The sequence below is a fragment of the Sus scrofa genome, chromosome 4, assembly GCF_054392235.1.
Source record: "Sus scrofa isolate SSC_HxYL_T2T_F1_AM1 chromosome 4, Sscrofa_HxYL_maternal_Yorkshire_Landrace_v2.0, whole genome shotgun sequence".
Lineage (NCBI taxonomy): Eukaryota > Metazoa > Chordata > Mammalia > Artiodactyla > Suidae > Sus > Sus scrofa.
Window position 1 is genome coordinate 101998895 of NC_139386.1, and position 20502 is coordinate 102019396.

Below are 20502 nucleotides of genomic sequence, written 5' to 3' on the forward strand. Positions count from 1 at the left end.
CATCTGTAGTTGTATAATGATCATAACAATCTGATTTCACAGGATTTCCATCCCACAGCCCAGGCACATCCCCCCACCCTCCAAACTGTCTCCTCTGGAGACCATAAGTTTTTCTTTTTTTTTTTTTTTTTTTTTTTTTTTTTGTCTTTTTGTCTTTTTTTTTGTCGTTGTTGTTGTTGTTGCTATTTCTTGGGCTGCTCCCTCGGCATATGGAGGTTCCCAGGCTAGGGGTTGAATCGGAGCTGTAGCCACCGGCCTACGCCAGAGCCACAGCAACGCAGGATCCGAGCCACATCTGCAACCTACACCACAGCTCATGGCAACGCCGGATCGTTAACCCACTGAGCAAGGGCAGGGACCGAACCCGCAACCTCATGGTTCCTAGTCGGATCCGTTAACCACTGCGCCACGACGGGAACTCCCATAAGTTTTTCAATGTCTGAGTCAGCATCTGTTCTGCAAAGTTCAGTCTGTCCTTTTTTCAGATTCCACATGTAAGTGATAGCATTTGATGTTGGTGTCTCATTGTATGGCTGACTTGGCTTAGCATGATAGTTTCTAGGTCCATCCATGTTGCTAAAAATGCTGGTATTTCGTTCTTTTTCAAGGCTGAGTAATATTCCATTGTGTATATGTACCACATCTTCTGGATCTACTCCTCTGTCGATGGACATTGAGGTTGTTTCCATGTCTTGGCTATTGTAAATAGTGCTGCAGTGAACATTGGAGTACATGTGTCTGCGAGTCATGGTTTTCTCTGGATAGATGTCCAGGAGTGGGATTGCTGGATCAAATAGTAGTTCTATGTTGAGTTTTCTGAGGCATCTCCATACTGTTTTCCACAGTGGTTGCACCAGTTTACAATCCCACCAACAGAGTAATAGGGTTCCTTTTTTTCCATACCCTCTCCAGCACTTATTGTTTGTAGACTTTTGGATGCTAGCCATTCTGGCTGGTGTAAGGTGGTACCTCATTGTAGTTTTGATTTGCATTTCCCTAATAATGAGTGATGTTGAACATCTTTTCATGTGTTTTTTGGCCATCTGTATGTCTTCTTTGGAGAATTGTCTGTTTAGCTCTTCTGTCCATTATTGGATGGGGTTGTTTGTTTTCTTGGTATGGAGCTGCAGAAGTTGTTTATAAATTTTGGAGATTAATCCCTTGTCTGTCGATTCATTTACAAAGATCTTCTCCCATTCTGTGGGTTGTCTTTGTGTTTTGTTTAGGGTTTCCTTTGCTGTGCAGAAACTTTGAAGTTCGATTAGATCCCATTTGTTTATTTTTGTTTTTATTGTCAATACTCTAAGAGGTGGATCTGAGAAGATGTTGCTGTCGTTTATGTCAGAGAGTGTTTGGCCTATGTTTTCCTCTAGGAGTTTGATAGTGTCTGGTCTTATATCTAGGTCTTTAATCCATTTGGAGTTTATTTTTGTGTATGGTGTTAGGGAGTGTTCTAATTTAATTCTTTTCCATGTGGCTGTCCAGTTTTCCTAGCACCACTTATTGAACAAGCTGTCCTTCCTCCATTGTATATTCTTGCCTCCTTTTTCATAGATGAGTTGACTGCAAGTGTGTGGGTTGAATTCTGGGCTTTCTGTCCTGTTCCACTGATGTCTATGTCTGTCTTTGTGCCAGTACCATACAGTTTTGGTGATTGTTGCTTTGTAGTATAGTCTGAAGTCTGGGAGCCTGATTCCTCCAGCTCCATTTTTCTTTTTCAGGATATCTTTAGCTATTCTGGGTCTTTTGTGCTTCCAAACAAACTTTAAAATATTTTGTTCAAGTTCTGTGAAAAATGTCCTTGGTAATTTGATAGGGATTGCATTGAATCTGTAGATTGCCTTAGGTAGTATAGTTATTTTGATAATATTAACTCTTCCAGTCCACGAGCATGGTATATCTTTCCATCTATTTGTGTCATCTTTGATTTCTTTCATCAGTGGCTTATAGTTTTCAGAGTATAGATCTTTTGTTTCTTTAGGTAGGTTTACTCCTAGGTATTTGATTCTTTTGGATGCAATGGTAAACGGGATTGCTTCCCTAATTTCTCTTTCTGCTTTTTCATTGTTAGTATATAGAAACGCTGTCGATTTCTGTGTATTGATTTTGTATCCTGTGACTTTGCCAAATTCGTGGATGAGCTTTAACAGTTTTCTGGAAGAGTCTTTAGGATTCTCTAGGTATAGTATCATGTCGTCTGCAAATAGCGATAGTTTTACTTCTTCCTTTCCAATTTGGATTCCTTTTATTTCTTTTACTTCTCTGATTGCTGTGGCTAGGACTTCCAGAACTATGTTGAAGAGTGGTGGCGAGAGCGGACATCCTTGTCTTGTTCCTGATCTCAGCGGGAATTCTTTCAGCTTTTCACCATTGAGAATGATGTTCGCTGTGGGTTTGTCATATATGGCCTTTATCATGTTGAGGTAGGTTCCCATTATGCCCACTTTCTGAAGGGTTTTTATCAGAAATGGGTGTTGGATTTTGTCAAAGGCTTTTTCCACGTCTATTGAGAGGATCATATGGTTTTGATTCTTCAGTTTGTTAATGTGGTGTATCACACTAATGGATTTGAGGATATTGAAGAACCCTTGCATCCCTGGGATAAATGCCACTTGATCATGTTGTACAATCCTTTTAATGTATTGTTGCATGCGGTTTGCTAGTATTTTGTTGAGGATTTTTGCTTTGATGTTCATCAGTGAAATAGGCCTGTAGTTTTCTTTTTTTGTGGAGTCTTTGTCTGGTTTTGGTACCAGGGTGATGGTGGCCTCATAGAATGAGTTTGGGAGTATCCCTTCCTCTGCAATTTTTTGGAATAGTTTCAGAAGGATAGGTGTTAGCTCTTCTCTAAATGTTTGATAGAATTTGCCTGTGAAGCCATCTGGTCCTGGACTTTTGTTTGTTGGAAGTTTTTTCATCACAGTTTCGATTTCAGTTCTTGTGATGGGTCCATTCATCTTTTCTATTTGATTTTAGTTTAGTCTTGGAAGATTGTACTATTCTAAGAATTTGTCCATTTCTTCTAGGTTTTCCATTTTATTGGCATATAGTTGCTTATAGTAGTCTCTTATGGTCCTTTGTATTTCTGTAATGTCTGTTGTGACTTCTCCTTTTTCATTTCTAATTTTATTGATTTCAGTCCTCTCTCTTTTTTGCTTGATAAGTCTGGCTAAGGGTTTATCAATTTTGTTGATCTTTTCAAAGAACCAGCTTTTCATGTCATTGATCTTTTCTATGGTTTTCTTTGTTTCTATTTCATTGATTTCTGCTCTGATCTTTATGATTTCTTTCCTTCTACTAACTTTAGGTCTTGTCTGTTCTTCTCTCTCGAGCTGCTTTAGATATAAACTTAGCTTGTTTATTTGGGCTTTTTCTTGTTTCTTGAGGTGGGCTTGTATTGCTATAAACTTTCCTCTTAGAACAGCTTTTGCTGCATCCCATAGGTTTTGGAGTGTCATATCTTCGTTGTCATTTGCTTCTAGGTACTTTTAAATTTCCTCTTTGATTTCTTCAGTGATCCATTGGTTGTTTAGTAGCATGTTGTTGAGTCTCCACGTGTTTTGTGTTTTTTTTCTTGTTGATTTCCAGTCGTATAGCGTTGTGGTTGGAAAAGATGCTTGATATGATTTCAATTTTCTTAAAGTTACTGAGGTTGGATTTGTAGCCCAGGATGTGATCAGTCTTAGAGACTGTTCCGTGTGGACTTGAGAAGAATGTGTATTCGGTTGCTTTTGGATGGGATGTCCTATAAATATCTATTAAGTCCATCTGGTCTAATGCTTCATTCAGGGTCTGTGTTTCCTTACTGCTTTTCTGTCTGGATGATCTGTCCATTGCTGTAAGTGGGGTGTTAAAGTCCCCCACTATGATTGTGTTATTGTCGATTTGTCCTTTTAAGGTTGTTAGCAGTTGTCTTATATATGGTTGGGTGTGTAGATATTTAAAATTGTTATATCATCTTGGATTGATCCTTTGATCATTAGGTAATGTCCTTCTTTGTCCCTTAAAATATTCTTCATTTTAAAGTCTATTTTGTCTGATGTGAGTATTGCTACTCCAGCTTTCTTTTGATCCCCGTTTGCATGAAATATTTTCTTCCATCCTCTCCCTTTCAATTTGTATGTGTCTCTAGAAGTGAGGTGGGTCTCTTGAAGACAGCATATATATGGGTCTTGTTTTTGTATCCATTCAGCCAGTCTATGTCTTTTCGCTGGGGCGTTTAGTCCATTCACATTTAAGGTAATTATTGATATGTATGTTCTTATTGCCATTTTATTAATTACTTCGGATTTGTTTTTGCTGCTCTTTTTCCTTTCCTTCTTCTCTTGTTCTTTTCTGCCTATAGAAGATCCTTTAGTATTTATTTTTAAGGCTGGTTTAGTGTTGCTGAATTCTCTCAGCTTTTGCTTATCTGTGAAGGTTTTGATTTCTCCTTCAAATCTGAACGAGAGCCTTGCTGGATAGAGTAATCTTGGTTGGAGGTTTTTTCCTTTCATCACGTTGAGTATATCATGCCACTCCCTTCTGGCCTGCAGAGTTTCTCTTGAAAAATCTGCCGATAGCCTCATCAGGGTTCCCTTGTATGTTATTTGTTTCTTTTCCCTAGCTGCTTTCAAGATTTTCTCTTTGTCTTTAATTTTGGTCAGTTTGATTATTATGTGTCTCGGGGTGTTCCTCCTTGGGTTTATTTTATATGGTACTCGTTGTGCTTCCTGGATTTGAGTGAGTGACTCCTTCCCCATGTTAGGAAAGTTTTCAGCTATTATCTCTTGGAATATTTTTTCTGTCTCCTTCTCTCTCTTTTCTCCTTCTGGCATCCCTATAATACGGATGTTGGTGCATTTCACGTTTTCCCAGAGTTCTCTGAGACTCTCTTCATTTGTTTTCAATCTTTTTTCTCTTTTCTGTTCTGCATCCGTAATTTCTGCTAATCTGTCCTCCACCTCGCTTATTCGTTCTTCTGCCTCCTGTATTCTGCTGTTAGCTGCTTCTAGTGAATTTTTTATTTCAGTTATTGTATTTTGCATCTCTTCTTATTTAAGTTTTATATCCTGTATCTCTTTGGTCAGTGTTTCCTGTAAGTTATCCATCTTTGCCTCCAGTTTATTTCCAATGTCTTGCATCATCTTCAGCATCAACAGTCTAAAGTCTTTTTCCTGGAGGCTGAGAATCTCCTCATGGCTTAGCTGTTTTTCTGGGGTTTTTCCTTTCTCCCTCATCTGAGTTATAGTCCTCTGTCTTTTCATTTTTATAGGTTTTTGGTGTGGTGACCTTACAAATAATAGAGTTGTAGCCTCTCTTACTTCTGATGTCTGCCCCCCTGTGGCTGAAGTCGGTATGGGGGGCTTGGTGTAGGCTTCCTGATGGGAGGGGCTGATGCCTGCCCCCTGGTAGGTGGAGCCAATTCTAATCCCTCTGGTGGGTGGGGCTTAGTCTCTGGATGGGATTAGAGGCAGCTGTGTGCCTGAGGGGTCTTTAGGTAGCCTGTTTACTGAGGGGTGGGGCTGTCATCCCACCTGGGTTGTTGTTTGCCCTGGGGCTTCTCAGCAGCTGGCTGATGGGTGGGGCCAGATTTTCCCAAAGTGGCCACCTACAGAGAAAGGCACTGCTGCTGAATATTCCTGAGAGCTTTGCTTTCAGTGTCCTTCCCTCACAACAAGCCATGTTCACCCCTGTTTTCCCAGGATGTCCTCCAAGAACTGCAGTCAGGTTCGACCCAGATTCCCTTGGAGACTTTGCTTTGCCCTGGGACTCAGTGCACGTGAAAGTCTGTGTGCGCCTTTTAAGAATGGGGTCTCCATTTCCCCTAGTCCCGTGAGCTCCTGTGCACAAGCCCCACTGGCCTTCAGTGCCAGATGCTGCAGGGCTCCCTCTCCCAGTGCCGGATCCCCACATGTGAGGGTTTGATGTGGGGCTCAGAACTCTCACTCCTGTAGGTGAGTCTGTGAACCAGTTAGTTTCCAGTCTGTGGAGCTTCCCACCCAGGAGGTATGGGGTTGTTTATATCATGAAATCGCCCCTCCTACCTCTTGATGTGGCCTCCTCTTTTTCTTCTGGAGTAGGGTATCTTTTTTAAGGTTTCCGGTCCATTTTGGTGAAGAGCGCTCAGTCTTTAGTTGTGAATTTTGTTGTTTTTAGGAGAGAAGTTGAGCTCCAGTTCTTCTATTCCGCCATCTTAATCCCGTCCTCCCAGGGTACATGAATCTTTTCAAATTCGTGTTTTTGGTTTTTTAGTTATATACCCAGGAGTGGAATTGCTAAGTAATATGGTAGTTCTATTTTTAATTTTTTGAGAAACCTCCATACTGTTTCCCACAAGGGCTGCACAGATTTACACTCCACCAGCAGTGTACGAGGATTCCCTTTTCTCCACATCCTTGCCAACATTGTGTGCTTTCTGATGATAGACTTTCTGACTGGTGTGAGCTGTTACCTTGATTGAAGCATATTTTAAAATAGAAAGTAGACCATAGACCAATCTAGCTAAAAAACAGAGGGCTTATATTAAGATATATATGACTCAAAATGGGTTGGGGTGAGGTTTACAAAGTATCTTGAATCCTCCTCTAGTGAATTTATACTTCATTCTGTAAGCAGGGAGGGATCATTAGTAGTGGAGGAATGGGATAGAAGGGCCAGAATAATGGGGTAAAACAGTCTATGAGAATCATTCCATCCTGAGATCTGCCAGCAATGGCCCTTATTGATGAGCATGACCTGTTTCTTCTTACTTAGGAACAGCCAGGTGTAGGCAGCATTCCCCTCCAGAGTATCGCTATAACATCTCTCCATTATATCAACCTTGAGACGATAAGAATGTTGTATCCATTCATCATTGCACCTGTCTTGGCATCAGGCAGAAATTGTGCTTTTCCTGAACTCTCAGACTTTGTGCCTCTTGCCCTCTTACTAATGTGTTTCCTCTCCTTTGATTCCAACTCTAACCTATCCTCTATATGCTTCATCTCAGACAGTGAAATTTCTGAGAAGATGTCACTTGGAGGTAGGGATGAAGAACAATGTCAAATGGGAGCTAAACCCTGAAATAGTTGCCCGCCACTTCCTCAGAAATGTGAGTATTCCCAACACCACTAAACCCCGGAGGGCGAAAGCTACCCCTGGGAAGGAGGTCTGTTAGCGATCCCTCTGTTAGAAAAGGTGTGATCATCCAGCTGGAGTTAAGGGACGCTCTCATCATTGATTTGTAGGCATGTGGGAGGGGGATACTAAGGACCAAGGGTGGTCACATAGAATTTGAAGACTGAGAGGAGAAGATGGTGGTATCGTTTTTCTCTAGCTGGGGAAAACCTGTGGAAATGTGACTCATTGGAGAATTCTTACTTTTGTGGATGGAGTGTGGTTTTGATCTCAAACCCTGTTTCTCTTTGAGAATCCACCTCCCTTTCTGAGAAGTAGGACTGAATTTCTTTGCCACTATCCATGGAGGTTTGTGCCTTCCCATGGGATCAGCCAGGGAAGACTCCCCAGTTTTATTCATTCCTGTACAGGAAAATCTAGAATCATGTGTGTGTGTATGTGTGTGTGTGTGTGTACATATATATATATATATGAGGTTGCCTAGAGTGGCAGCCATGTAAACAGCTCCTTTCGGCTGTGATTTTTTTTTTTTTCCCCAGCTTGGTGTTGTGGTTGCCCCACATGCGTTAAAGTTACCAGAAGAGCCCATCACACAGAGGGGCGAGTACTGGTGTGAGGTGACGGTGAGTGTTTCACATACTGTCTCCTTTTCCCTCCCTGGGTGGAAATCCACTAGAACTGGGTAGTGGTAGTTTTTATCTGCCTAACTGATCCGAGGATTCCTGTTGTTTTGTGTACAGGTAAATGGACTTGACACTGTGAGGGTACCTATGTCTGTGGTGAACTTTGAGAGGCCCAAGACCAAAAGATACAAGTACTGGTTAGCCCAGCAGGCTGCCAAGGGAGATGTCCCCACCAGCTCCCAGATGATCTGAACCTCTTCTCACCTCAAAAACAGTGACGCAGAATCAGAGGAATGGCGGAGCAGAAATGGGCCAGCCCTGTGATATCACTGCCAGCTCTTACCAAGTACGGAATTTTAGACAGCATGTGGGGACAGTGGATTAGACTGTGAATTGTCCATATTTGCAGTCTTCATCTTCAGTGGTTGGTTATCACATCTGACCTTATCGGGGCAGTCCTACTCCAGAAGTTTGATAAACTGAATATTAATAGACTAAAAGAGTTTAGATCCTACATAGCCTCTTCATCCATTGGAATTCATTGGAACAAATGGTAAAGCTGGCTCATTCTCATCATCCAAACTGAACATTTGTATCTCAAGAAAAAATAAAGAGGTTGTGTTATTTTTAGGTGTTGTTTACTGGACTTGAGTAGACTGGGGACAGGACTCCCAAGTGGATGTCCTCTTAAGCCACTGGGGTTTGCTGCTAAAAAGGAAAAGAGAGTACATTTACAGGCTGCAGTCCACAGTTGCTAAGGTTACTCAAACAGCTGATGCCTTTGGTCTTAAAACTTATATTCTGGAGTTCCCATTGTAGCTTAGTGGTAAGAAACCCACCTGGCCTCCATGAGGACATGGGTTTGATCCCTGGCCTTGCTCAGTGGATTAAGGATCCGGTGTTACTGTGAGCTGTGGTGTAGGTCATGGACACGGCTCGGATCCTGCATTGCTGTTGGTATGGCGTATGCTGGCAGCTGTAGCTCCAATTCAACCTCTAGCCTGGGAACGTCCATGTGCCATGTGTGCAGCCCTAAAAAGACAAAAAAAAAATTACATTCCCATTAGGTATACTAATAAAGTCATCAATGCAGATGATGAATACAATGTGTTCTACTCTTCTAAGGAGATCTGAATAAGGCCTAAGGGTAATCGAGGCGTTCCCTGGTGGCACAGTGGGTTAAGGATCCAGTGTTGTCACTGCTGTGGCTCAGGTCAGTGCTATAACAAAAGATTCAATCCCTGGCCTGGGAACTTTTCCACATGCTGCGAGTCCAGGGAGGGAAAAAAAAAAGCCTTAGGATAATTGTTGGCGAAAATGAAGCTGGAATGGAAGAAGCTTAAAAAGGGAACTCTTGTTTAGTTTCTTGAACCAGCTCCTAAAATTTTGAAAAAGAAAATACCTTGGTTTCCAGACCAAGGTTAAGATACGGAGCTAGTCATTGTATAATTATTGAATAGGAGATGAGACAAGTAAATAGTTCTGCATAAATTCAAGGTCCATTCCTGGAAAAAAGACCAACTGTTGACAAGTGGATTATGCCAGAGCCATTTAGATGTGTGAGATTTTGCAGTTTGGGAAGGTTGAAGATGAGATAATTGACTCTTGCCATCATTTCCAAAGCTCAGTGAGATTGGTTTCTGTCATCCTATTTGAGCCCACCTACCTTGCCAAGCAAATTAACTGCTTTCATTCACATGAAGCCGTCCCTGCTAATGAGAGTTCTGTCTTCAGTAGCTGCATTAAAACCTGTATCTGACCTCACACTTGCCAGAACTCCACAACTCAGTTCTAGCACTGGTGTTTGAAATTTGCCATCCCTGCTGTCCTTGAAATGGAAAGCTCCTTTAATACAGCATCTTTCCATAACACCATGATGAAGCTCTCTGAAATTGTCTGAGCAACAGGCGCAACAATCCATGCAGCTGATCTCAAAAAGTAATTAAATACTCATCATAAGGTAAGTTCCTGGCAAAATGACTGAGTTGGAGATTTGGGTGCAGGAAGGTTACTGGGGGGGAGTCCTCTAGGTTAACACCAGTTGGGGAGTGAAGGAAACAGGATTAGGTAGAGAGAGAATTTGATGCTGATGCTGTCTCAACGAAGGTCTCAGTCACGGGGGAGCTCAAGCTAAGATGGCTGGGCAGAGGTATGTACCACATTGAGGTAAGTGGCCCCACACTGACCACCTGGGAACCACTCCATGTGGTTCTATCAGTGTGAACTGAAAGCAGCAGCAGTGCAGTTCTGGGTCTGGTCACCTCTTTAAGCAGCTTACATTTACCTTCCAGTGCAGCTGTGCCCAGTGCTATATGTGTCACTCATCTTATGAAGCATTGTTGATGACCCATCTAGCCTTATGACTTGGGTCTGACAGAACCCCAGTCATAATAGGCATTCTGGCTGCATGATCACTTGATGTCCTATGGGTAAGCAAGCACTTTGTTTCAATTAGGACTCAGTAGCACAGCAGGAGCTTTTTTATTTATTTTTAACTTTCTTTTGAAAGGTGTATAATACTCTTTCAGAAGACATGGCCTTGCTCAAGCAAATTAGGGGTCTATGTGTGACTTCCTGTCGAGGCTTGTCCTAAACAGCATGTGGCATCTTTTCCCATTACTGACACCTCTCATACAATAGGGTATCTTGTGGACCAAGCAGCAGGGACATTTGTACCACAGTCTGGACCTACTGCCCGCATAGTCTTTTCTTTTTTTGGCTTTTCAGGGCCGCACCTGTGGCATATGGAGGTTCCCAGGCTAGGGGTCAAATTGGAGCTGCAGCCGCCAGCCTGTGCCATAGCCACAGCAACTCAGGATCCAAGCTGCATCTGCGACCTACACCACGGATCCTTAACCCACTGAGTGAGGCTAGGGATCAAATCCGCCACCTCGTGGTTCCTAGTCATATTTGTTTCTGCTGTGCCATGGACCTACCACATAGTCTTTGCTGCTCTAGGCCTCACTATCTTTTGTGTCACCCAATATATGAGTCAGAACAGTATTCCCAAATGGAGAATACACTATCTGGAGACCTCACTGTGCTCCCTCTTAGTGGTGACAAGTGTGTGGTGTAAAATTTCTCCTTTGGAGGGAATGTCCTAGCATTGTCCAAACCACTGAATCTCTAAAAATTTCTCTGGAGTTCCCGTTGTGGAGCAGTGGTTAACGAATCCGACTAGGAACCATGAAGTTGTGGGTTCGATCCCTGCCCTTGCTCAGTGGGTTAATGATCCAGCGTTGCCGTGAGCTGTGGTGTAGGTCGCAGACGCGGCTTGGATCCCGCGTTGCTGTGGCTGTGGCGTAGGCTGGCAGCTACAGCTCCAATTAGACCTCTAGCCTGGGAACCTCCATATGCCGTGGGAGCGGCCCAAGAAATGGCATAAAGACAAAAATAAATAAAATTTTCTCTGAGTGTTAGAGGCATGAATATGTGACATGACAAAGAATGGAAAGAAAAGACTGGCGCCATAGAGTGGCTGTAGAAGGTCAGTCTATACAGAGTCTTGTGACCCTCATGACCCTTGAGGCAAAACGAATGAGAACAACATCAAAGAATGGCATCTTGAAAACAAGATTGCTGAAGCATTGATGTTGCTGATGGAAAACCATCAGCTCTGACATTCTCAGGACTGGAGCCTTGGGGGATTTTTGGGAGAGGCCATAGATGGCTTGAAGCAAACAACAAATGACAGCCTGGGAGGGCTAAAGCATTTATGATTACTTCATGTGCTGAGGAATGGCTGTCCTAGCATATCTTGCTTCCAATCTGTTTGAAGAGAAATACCGATGTATCCCCTGCATGTACAAGGAAGTCGAAAATAGTAAATAAAAACCATGAGTCGGCTCAGAGGGTTGCTATTGCGTCTGGAAGGCGGTAGCCCCCTGATCCCCACTGTATTTCTGTGTCTCTTTCTTCTTCTTTCTGCGGCACCATTGACTTTGGGACCTGGGTTGACGAGCAGGCTTCATCAAGTGGCGCCCAAACAGGGACCTGAAGCGGCTTAGAGTCTGCGAGACTATTGAAAAGGTGCGAGCAGATGCGGGGAATTCCTGCTGAAAAGGCGACGGACGGGGAAAGTACCTGGAGGTGAGTACACCCCCGTGGATTTTTTAATCAGGGTAACAATGGGGCAATCTCCTTCTAAACATGCAGATTATATTATTTTACTGAAAACTTTATTACGTAGCTCGGGTGTGAAAGTGAAAGATGAAAACTTTAGAGAATTATTTGATGCGATTCCTAAACATTGCTACTGGTTGGATCCTGAAAAGGAGACCCTGAGCGTAGAGAAAGGGAAAGAGGTGATGCCCTGTTTGTGCCGTGCTTATCATTGTGGAGAGTCCATTCCTCTGAGTGTTTGGTCCTTATGTAACTTAATACAGACTATGGTAGCCCCTTTACAATCTGAAAATTCTGATTCTTCTGATTCTGAGAAAGAAGATTTTCAAGAGCATTCAGCAGTAAATGAGGATCAAGATGACAGTATTAAATCTCATATTTATGAAAATATTGATAAAGGAAGTAAAGAAGGTCAATTTGCTGAATACTAAACATAAACCTTATGGTACTCACGCCTTCCCTGCTCCGCCAGCATCATTTTCTCCTGTTTCACAGCCCCCTACTCCGTGGCCAGAGCCTCGTAATTTAAAAACAGAAACTCCACCAATTGATCCTAATGTCCCTTGGGACCATGGAACATTTTTGACCTCTGTTACTATACCTAACAAGAATCCTCATTTGTCTAGCTTTCAAAAAGCTATTTTACAAGCAAGAAGGGAAGGAGACCTTGATGCATTGGTGCTTCCTGTACAGGCACAGAGAATACCCCCAATCCTCAATTTCCTCAGGGTGGCATTCAATATGATTATGAGCCATTGTCTTTTAAGACTATAAAAGAAATTAAACAAGCCTATGCGCAACATGGATGTAATTCTCCCTATACCGTTGCACTTCTACAAGCATTGGCCCCGTCCGAACGTATAATTTCTTATGATTGGGAAATGATTGCCTGGACCTGTTTAACTACTTCAGAATTTTTACAGTTTAAGACTTGGTGGCAAGACGAAGCTACACAAATAGTTGGGCGCAACGCCACGGCCAATCCACCTGTTAATATCATTACGGAACAATTAATGGGGACTGGGGAATATACAGGAATTCAGAATCAATTACAATTTGATGATAACATAATTGTTCAGGTTCGTTATGTGTGTCAGTGGGCTTGGGAGAAGGTTAGTCCACCTGGACAAACCACCCCTTCAGCTGTTAACATTAGGCAATCCCATGGGGAGCCATATACTGACTTTATAGCTAGATTAACAGACAAACTTCAAAAAACTGTAGCCAATCCAGATCTGAGGGAGCTATTAATGAAAATGTTGGCTTTTGACAATGCTATCTTGGAATGTCAGAAGGTATTGCAGCCCCTTAAAGCAGAAGGAAAACCTTTAGAAGAATATATTAAAGCTTGTCATGGAGTTCCCGTCATGGCGCAGTGGTTAACGAATCCGACTAGGAACCATGAGGTTGCGGGTTCGGTCCCTGCCCTTGCTCAGTGGGTTAAGGATCTGGCGTTGCCGTGAGCTGTGGTGTAGGTTGCAGACGCGGCTCGGATCCTGCGTTGCTGTGGCTCTGGCGTAGGCCAGTGGCTACAGCTCCGATTCAACCCATAGCCTGGGAATCTCCATATGCCGCGGGAGCAGCCCAAGAAATAGCAACAACAACAAAAGAAAGACAAAAAAAGCTTGTCATGATATTGGCTCAGAACCGTATAAAATGCAATTGCTTGCCAAGCTATAGCAGGAATACAAAGTAAAAATAATTCCAATACTAAATGTTTTAATTGCGGAAAGAAGGGACATTTACAATTTACAAATTGTAAACAATCTCCTCGCTCTAATAATTATAGGCCTTCTGTGAAACCGGTTATAAATAGTAATAAGGATAATTCTTGATCTCCCGGATTATGTCCCTGTTGTTAAAAAGGTAATCATTGGGCTAATCAATGTCGTTCTAAATTTCATAAGGATGGTTCCCAGCGGTTGGGAAACTGGAAGAGGGGTCCTGCTCAAGGCCCCCAAAACAATATGAGCCAAAATCAAACTTGGAACGCTGTTCCTTTTGTGTACCCTCAGAGCAGCCCGAACTCCAATCAAACACCAGCCAATCCCCTCTTCTCACAATATCCCACTTATTGCCCACAACAACAGGTGGCATGGCCCTAGATATTTCTGTTATTGACAATATACTTCTAATGCCTTCTATGGGCATTTATAAGATACCCACAGGAATAAAGGGACCTATATACCCCCGAGGTAGTGTTGGATTACTCCTGGGACAAAGTAGTTTAACTATAAGGGAGTTGAGGTACTATTGGGAATAATAGATGAAGATGATCACGGTAAAATTTTATTAATGATAAAAATGAATATACCTTATCAAATTAATAAAGGAGATAGTGGAATTCCCATTGTGGCGCAGTGGTTAACAAATCTGACTAGGAACCATGAGGTTGCGGGTTCGATCCCTGGCCTTGCTCAGTGGGTTAATGATCCGGCGTTGCTGTGAGCTGTGGTGTAGGTTACAGACACGGCTCGGATCCCAAGTTGCTGTGGCTCTGGCGTAGGCTGGTGGCTACGGCTCCAATTAGACCCCTAGCCTGGGAATCTCCATATGCAGCGGGAGCAGCCCTAGAAAAGGCAAAAAGACAAAAAAAAAGAAAATTAAAATTAAAAAAATAAAGGAGATCATATTGCTCAATTATTACTCTTACCTTACATTAAGACTCAACAATCTCCCATTCAAAGACAAGGAGTTTTGGGGAGTACAGGAAAACAAGTTTTTTGGCAAACTTTCGTGTCTGATTAAAGTCCAGTCCTTTCTCTTACTATAAATGGATGAAGATTTGAAGGCCTAATAGATACTGGTGCTGATGTTTCAGTTATATCCACTAAACATTGGCCGTCTAACTGGAGTACCGAGTCGGTACCCATTATATTAACTGGAGTAGGGACCATGCAAAACATATGCAATGTCCTACATATGCAATGTGTAGGACTGGATGGACAGATAGGGACCTTACAGCCTTTGATTGCTGACATCCCAATAAATTTGTGGGGAAGAGATTTGCTAATGCAATGGGGAGCTTATGTGACTATCCCAACTCTGTCTCAACAAGCCAAAAATATTATGGCCAACATGGGTTATGATCCTTTACAAAAGAGATCGGTTTTTTCATAGGGGCCATTGTTAAGACTACAGCATTGCAGCTTAAATGGAAAACTGATGAGCCTATTTGGACCAAATGGTGGCCCCTCTCTAAAGTTAAATTGTTAGCTCTTCAGGAATTAGTCAAAGAACAGCATGAACTTGGACATACAGAAGAAACAAGTAGCCCTTGGAATTCTCCGGTTTTTGTTATTAAAAAGAAAAATGGTGTTGTGGGTTCAATCCCTGGCTTTGCTCAGTGGGTAAAGATCCGGCATTGCCATGAGCTGTGGTGTAGGTTGCAGACGTGGTCATTGCTGTGGTGGAGGCTGGTGGCTACAGCTCTGATTAGACCCCTAGCCTGGGAACCTTCATATTTCCCAGGAACGGCCCTAGAAAAGGCAAAAAGACAAAAAAAAAGAAAGAAAGAAAAATGGTAAATGGCAGATGTTGACAGACCTCAGAAAAATAAATGCTATTATGGAACCTATGGGTGCATTACAACCTGGATTGCCATCACCTGCCACGATTCCTGAATCATGGCCTATTATTATTATGGATTTAAAAGATTGTTTCTATACTGTTCCATTACATCCTGATGATATTACATGATTTGCCTTTACAATTCCTTCTATTAATAATAAAGAACCTGTCAAGAGATGTGTTTGGAAAGTTTTGCCCCAAGGAATGATGAATAGTCCTACATTGTGTCAATTTTGTTGCAAGGCTTTTACACAATATTTGAAAACAATTTCCTGAGGCTTATATTGTTCATTATATGGACGATATTTTATTGGTGCACCCTGACAAAGAAATATTGCATAAAGTTTTTTTGAGGACAGAAGAGGAATTAATATCATATGGGCTTAAGACAGCACCACATAAACTTCAATGTGATGTTCCTTATACTTACTTGGGTTATCTAATGGAAAGAGAAATTATAAACCACAAAAAATTCAGATACGAATAGAACACTTAAAAACCTTAAATGATTTTCAAAAATCATTAGGAGATATTAATTGGTTGCATCCTTCACTTGATATACCTAACTATCAATTGACGCATTTATTTCAACTTTGAATGGGGATCCTGATTTAAACAGCCCTAGAGAATTAACTGAACTAGCTAAGGAACAACTATAACTTGTTAATGAGGCCTTTCAAGGAAGACACATTGTTTGAATTACTCCAGAAAAAACAGTTTCTTTAATAATATTACCGATGAAAAATTCTACTGCCGTCTTGTGGTAAGATAGGGTCCATTAGAATGTTAATATCTAACCCATACACCTAAGAAAACCATAACCACTTATCTTATGCTTGTTTCTCAAATAATATCTAAAGGAAGAACTCGTTGTAAACAAATTTCAGGATATGACCCTTCAGAAATTATAGTTCCTTTGAACAGCCAAATACAACAACTTTTTGTAGAAAGTATGGATTGGCAGGAGTTCCCGTTGTGGCTCAGTGGTTAATGAATCCGACTAGGAACCATGAGGTTGCCAGTTCAGTCCCTGGCCTCGCTCAGTGGGTTAACGATCCGGCGTTGCCGTGAGCTGTGGTGTAATTTGCAGACGCGGCTCGGATCCTGCGTTGCTGTGGCTCTGGCGTAGGCCGGCAGAAACAGCTCCGATTCGACCCCTAGCCTGGGAACCTCCATATGCCGCTGGAGCGGCCCTAGAAAAGGCAAAAAGACAAAAAAGAAAAGAAAAGAAAGAAAGTATGGATTGGCAGATTGCCTTAGCTGAGTATGTTGGTAAATTACATCCACATTATCCTAAAAATCCAATAATATAATTTTTTAGTAAACATGAATGGATAATACCTGTTAATACAAAGCAAAGCCCTATTGCTAATGCCCCAATTTACTTTACTGATGCCAATAAAGAGTTCAAAGCAGGATATACGGGACCTACTACGAAGATACAGGTCTCATCATATCAGTCAGTACAGTAGGCTGAGTTGGACGCTATTATTAATGTTCTACAGGATGTGAATTCACCCCTTAATATTATTTCTGATTCATTATATGCTGTAAGAGTAACAAGGAATATTGAGACCATGTCATTACCTGAAAACACTCTTAAACCCATTTTTGTTTTGTTTAACATATTACAACAAATTATTCAACATAGAAATTTTCCCCTTTATATTTCACATGTACAGTCCCATTCCCTGTTGCCAGGTCCTACTATGCAAGGAAATGCACAGATTGATAAATTAATTAGGTGCTCTTCTCCATATGAATATCACCAACTAACTCATATCAATACTAAGGGACTGATGCAAAAATTTGATATTTCTCGCCAGCAAGCTAGAGACGTTGTTGCTGCCTGTCCTGAATGGACTCTAACACACCCTGTTACCCATGTTGACACTCTTAATCCATGAGGAATCCAATCAAATGATATTTGGCAGATGGATGTTAATGCATGTTCCCCCATTTGGTAGAATGGGATGTGTACATGTATCAGTAGATACTTACTCAAATGTTAGTTTTGCCTCCTCCCATACAGGAGAAGCAGTTAAAGATGTCAAAGCACATTTATTGCAGGCCTTTTCCGGTATGGGTACTCCATCAACTATAAAAACAGATAATGGTCCTGCATATACTAGTTTGGCTTTAAATAAATTCTTTCAGGACTGGAATATTCAGCATGTCACTGCGATACCTTATAATCCTCAGGGTCAAGCCATTATAGAAAGAGCTCATAAAATGCTAAAAAAATATTATTTTTAAACAAAAAGGGGAATATAGGCCTTATGCCCAGGGAAATTCTAGCACAAGCATTATTCACCTTAAATTTTTTGGATATAAGAGGATTTAATGATAAACCACCTATAATGCATCATTTTGAGTCACAAGACAGTGGGTTAGATATAATCCTTCTGCTGATATTGATGATTACACCCCTGTATTTTAGAGAAATGAAAAGGGAGAATGGCTTGAGGGATACAGAGTAAAAAAGAGATGAGGTTTTGCTCTTATCCTTACAGAGAATGGACAACTTCACTGGGTTACCAGAAGAAATATCGAAGAATGGAAAGAAAAGAGATTGGATGAGTCTAGGAGTTCCCGTCGTGGCGCAGTCGTTAACGAATCCGACTAGAAACCATGAGGTTGCGGTTTCGATCCCTGGCCTTGCTCATTGGGTTAGGGATCTGGAGTTGCCGTGACCTGTGATGTAGGTTGCAGACGTGGCTTGATCCCGTGTTGCTGTGGCTCTGGTATAGACCGGTGGCTAGAGCTCTGATTAGACCCCTAGCCTGGGAACTCCATATGCTGCAGGAGCGGCCCCAGAAAAGGTAAAAAGACAAAAAAAAGAAAAGAAAAAAGAAAGAAATTGGATGAGTCTAGATCCAGTCAGGGAGCCTCCAGTACATGCCTTGAAATAAATGTCAGTTTATTCGTCACAAGAGAAAAAGTCAATACCATTGCCTCAAACGAGTAATAGTAAAACACCAACATGGGGGCAAATAAAAAAGCTCACTATAGAAGGGGAAAAACTGGTGAGAGATCATCATTACCCTTTAAATGCAGCTACGTTATTTGTGGCTATAATGGCAGATTTACAGCAGGTGGTAATTTTGTTGGGAGATAAGTGAATAGTTTACAAAAACAAATAAGACTTAAATGTGAATGGAATATTACTTCATTTTGTGTGACTCCTCACCAGTATAACAAATCATCCTTTAATTGGGATAAAGTAAAACAACATTTATTAAATCAAGGGAACTTGTCAATTGATATTAATAATATACGAAATGAGATTATGGAAACTTTCTTTCAGAAGTTACATTTACTTCAAGGATCTAACGTTCTGGAGGCTGTGGCTGATGGTTTATCACAACTAAATCCCATTCCTCACTTAAAGACCACTGGCGGTACTATGGGGCTTTATGTTCATATTCATATGTCTGTTTTTTTTGTTTCTATACAGTCTGGAGACGAATTACAACAGAAATCAATGGACGACAACAGCAATTAGCCACTATAGCACTTGCCAATATGATTAATAAATAAGAATCATAAAAATTTTAAAAAGGGGGAGACGTTGGAGGTATGAATATGCAACATGACAAAGAATGGAAAGAAAAGACTGGCGCCATAGAGTGGCTGTAGAAGGTCAGTCTATACAGAGTCTTGTGACTCTCATGACCCTTGAGGTAACATCAAAGAATGGCATTTTGAAAACAAGATTGCTGAAGCATTGATGTTGCTGATGGAAAACCATCAGCTCTGACATTCTCAGGACTGGAGCCTTGGGGGATTTTTGGGAGAGGCCATAGATGGCTTGAAGCAAACAACAAATGACGGCCTGGGAGGGCTAAAGCATTTATGATTACTTCATGTGCTGAGGAATGGCTGTCCTAGCATATCTTGCTTCCAATCTGTTTGAAGAGAAATACCGATGTATCCCCTGCATGTACAAGGAAGTAGAAAATAGTAAATAAAAACCATGAGTCGGCTCAGAGGGTTGCTATTGCGTCTGGAAGGCGGTAGCCCCCTGATCCCCACTGTATTTCTGTGTCTCTTTCTTCTTCTTTCTGCGGCACCATTGACTTTGGGACCTGGGTTGACAAGCAGGCTGCGTCACCTGAGTATTTGTAGGGTTTTTATGCCACCATTTGAAGAATGTTGATCCTGTCAAGGACCCCAGTGGTCTTGCTATTTCTTGCTCATCCTGTGCGCTTACCACGATGTCATCATAGAGTATTGTGATCGTCTATGGAATGCCCAGATGGTTCAGGTCTCTTCAGATTATGAGAGAAGTGGGAGAGTTTACGTGTTCCAGGAGCAAGACTATAAATGTATTTTATTGCTCATCTCATTAGTGAAAGTAAACTTTGATCGTCCTTTCTTACAGAGATGGAGAATATATTGCTCAGATTGTCACCTACAGTGTACCTGAGACTGTTAAATCTGCTCCAGTAAAGATACCACATTTGCCACAGCAGATAAGATTGAAATTACTTGTTGATCGAGATTACCATAATCCAATTGCCATGAGCTGTGGTGTAGGTTGCAGATGTGGCTTAGATCCTACGTTGCTGTGGCTGTGGCTGTGGCGTAGGTTGGTAGTTACACCTCCAATTCAACACCTAGCCTGGGAATTTCCATATGCCAAGGGAGGTGTGGCCTTAAAAAGCAAAAAAGAGAGAGATTACTATAACCCATTATCATCTCCAGGAACTGTTTTAGCAGAGGCCAAACTGGTGAATTAAATGGCATTATGATGGGGACCACCATTCCGGCATCCAGGTCTACAAGAGGGGCACTAATGTGAATTTATTCAATTAAAGTGACTTAATGTAGTAATTTCTGCTGTATAGCAAGGTGATCCAGATATATGTGATATATACTACACAGCACATTCTTTTTATATTCTTTTCCATTTGGTTTATCATAGGATACTGAGTGTAGTTCCCTGTGCTATACAGTAAGACCTTCTTGTTTATTCTAAATGTAAGTTTGCATCTACTAACAGCAAATTCCCAGTCCATCCCACTCCATTCCTCCCTCGTCAGCCACAAGTCTGTTCTCTATGACTTTGAGTCTGTGTCTGTTTTGT

General features: G+C 41.6%; 1 protein-coding gene across 9 annotated transcripts in view; it reads left to right on the plus strand.

Moving 5' to 3' along the window:
- The window catches only part of MRPL9 (mitochondrial ribosomal protein L9), a 25444-nt gene extending 5992 nt beyond the window's left edge, over positions 1 to 19452 (plus strand). For 2 of the 9 annotated variants that reach the window (XM_085023088.1, XM_085023092.1), the window contains 7 exons: positions 6971 to 7072; positions 7638 to 7721; positions 7839 to 9681; positions 10013 to 10150; positions 11686 to 11810; positions 17927 to 18235; positions 18871 to 19452. In XM_085023088.1, the coding sequence (XP_084879214.1) occupies positions 6971 to 7072; positions 7638 to 7721; positions 7839 to 7973 (321 nt within the window). In that variant the 3' untranslated portion in view covers positions 7974 to 9681; positions 10013 to 10150; positions 11686 to 11810; positions 17927 to 18235; positions 18871 to 19452. Of the gene's footprint in view, positions 1 to 6970; positions 7073 to 7637; positions 7722 to 7838; positions 11811 to 17926; positions 18236 to 18870 lie in introns of all 9 variants that reach the window. The other 7 variants (XM_085023086.1, XM_085023091.1, XM_085023085.1 and 4 more) reach the window with 5 other exon arrangements.
- Positions 19453 to 20502: the final 1050 nt, after the last annotated feature.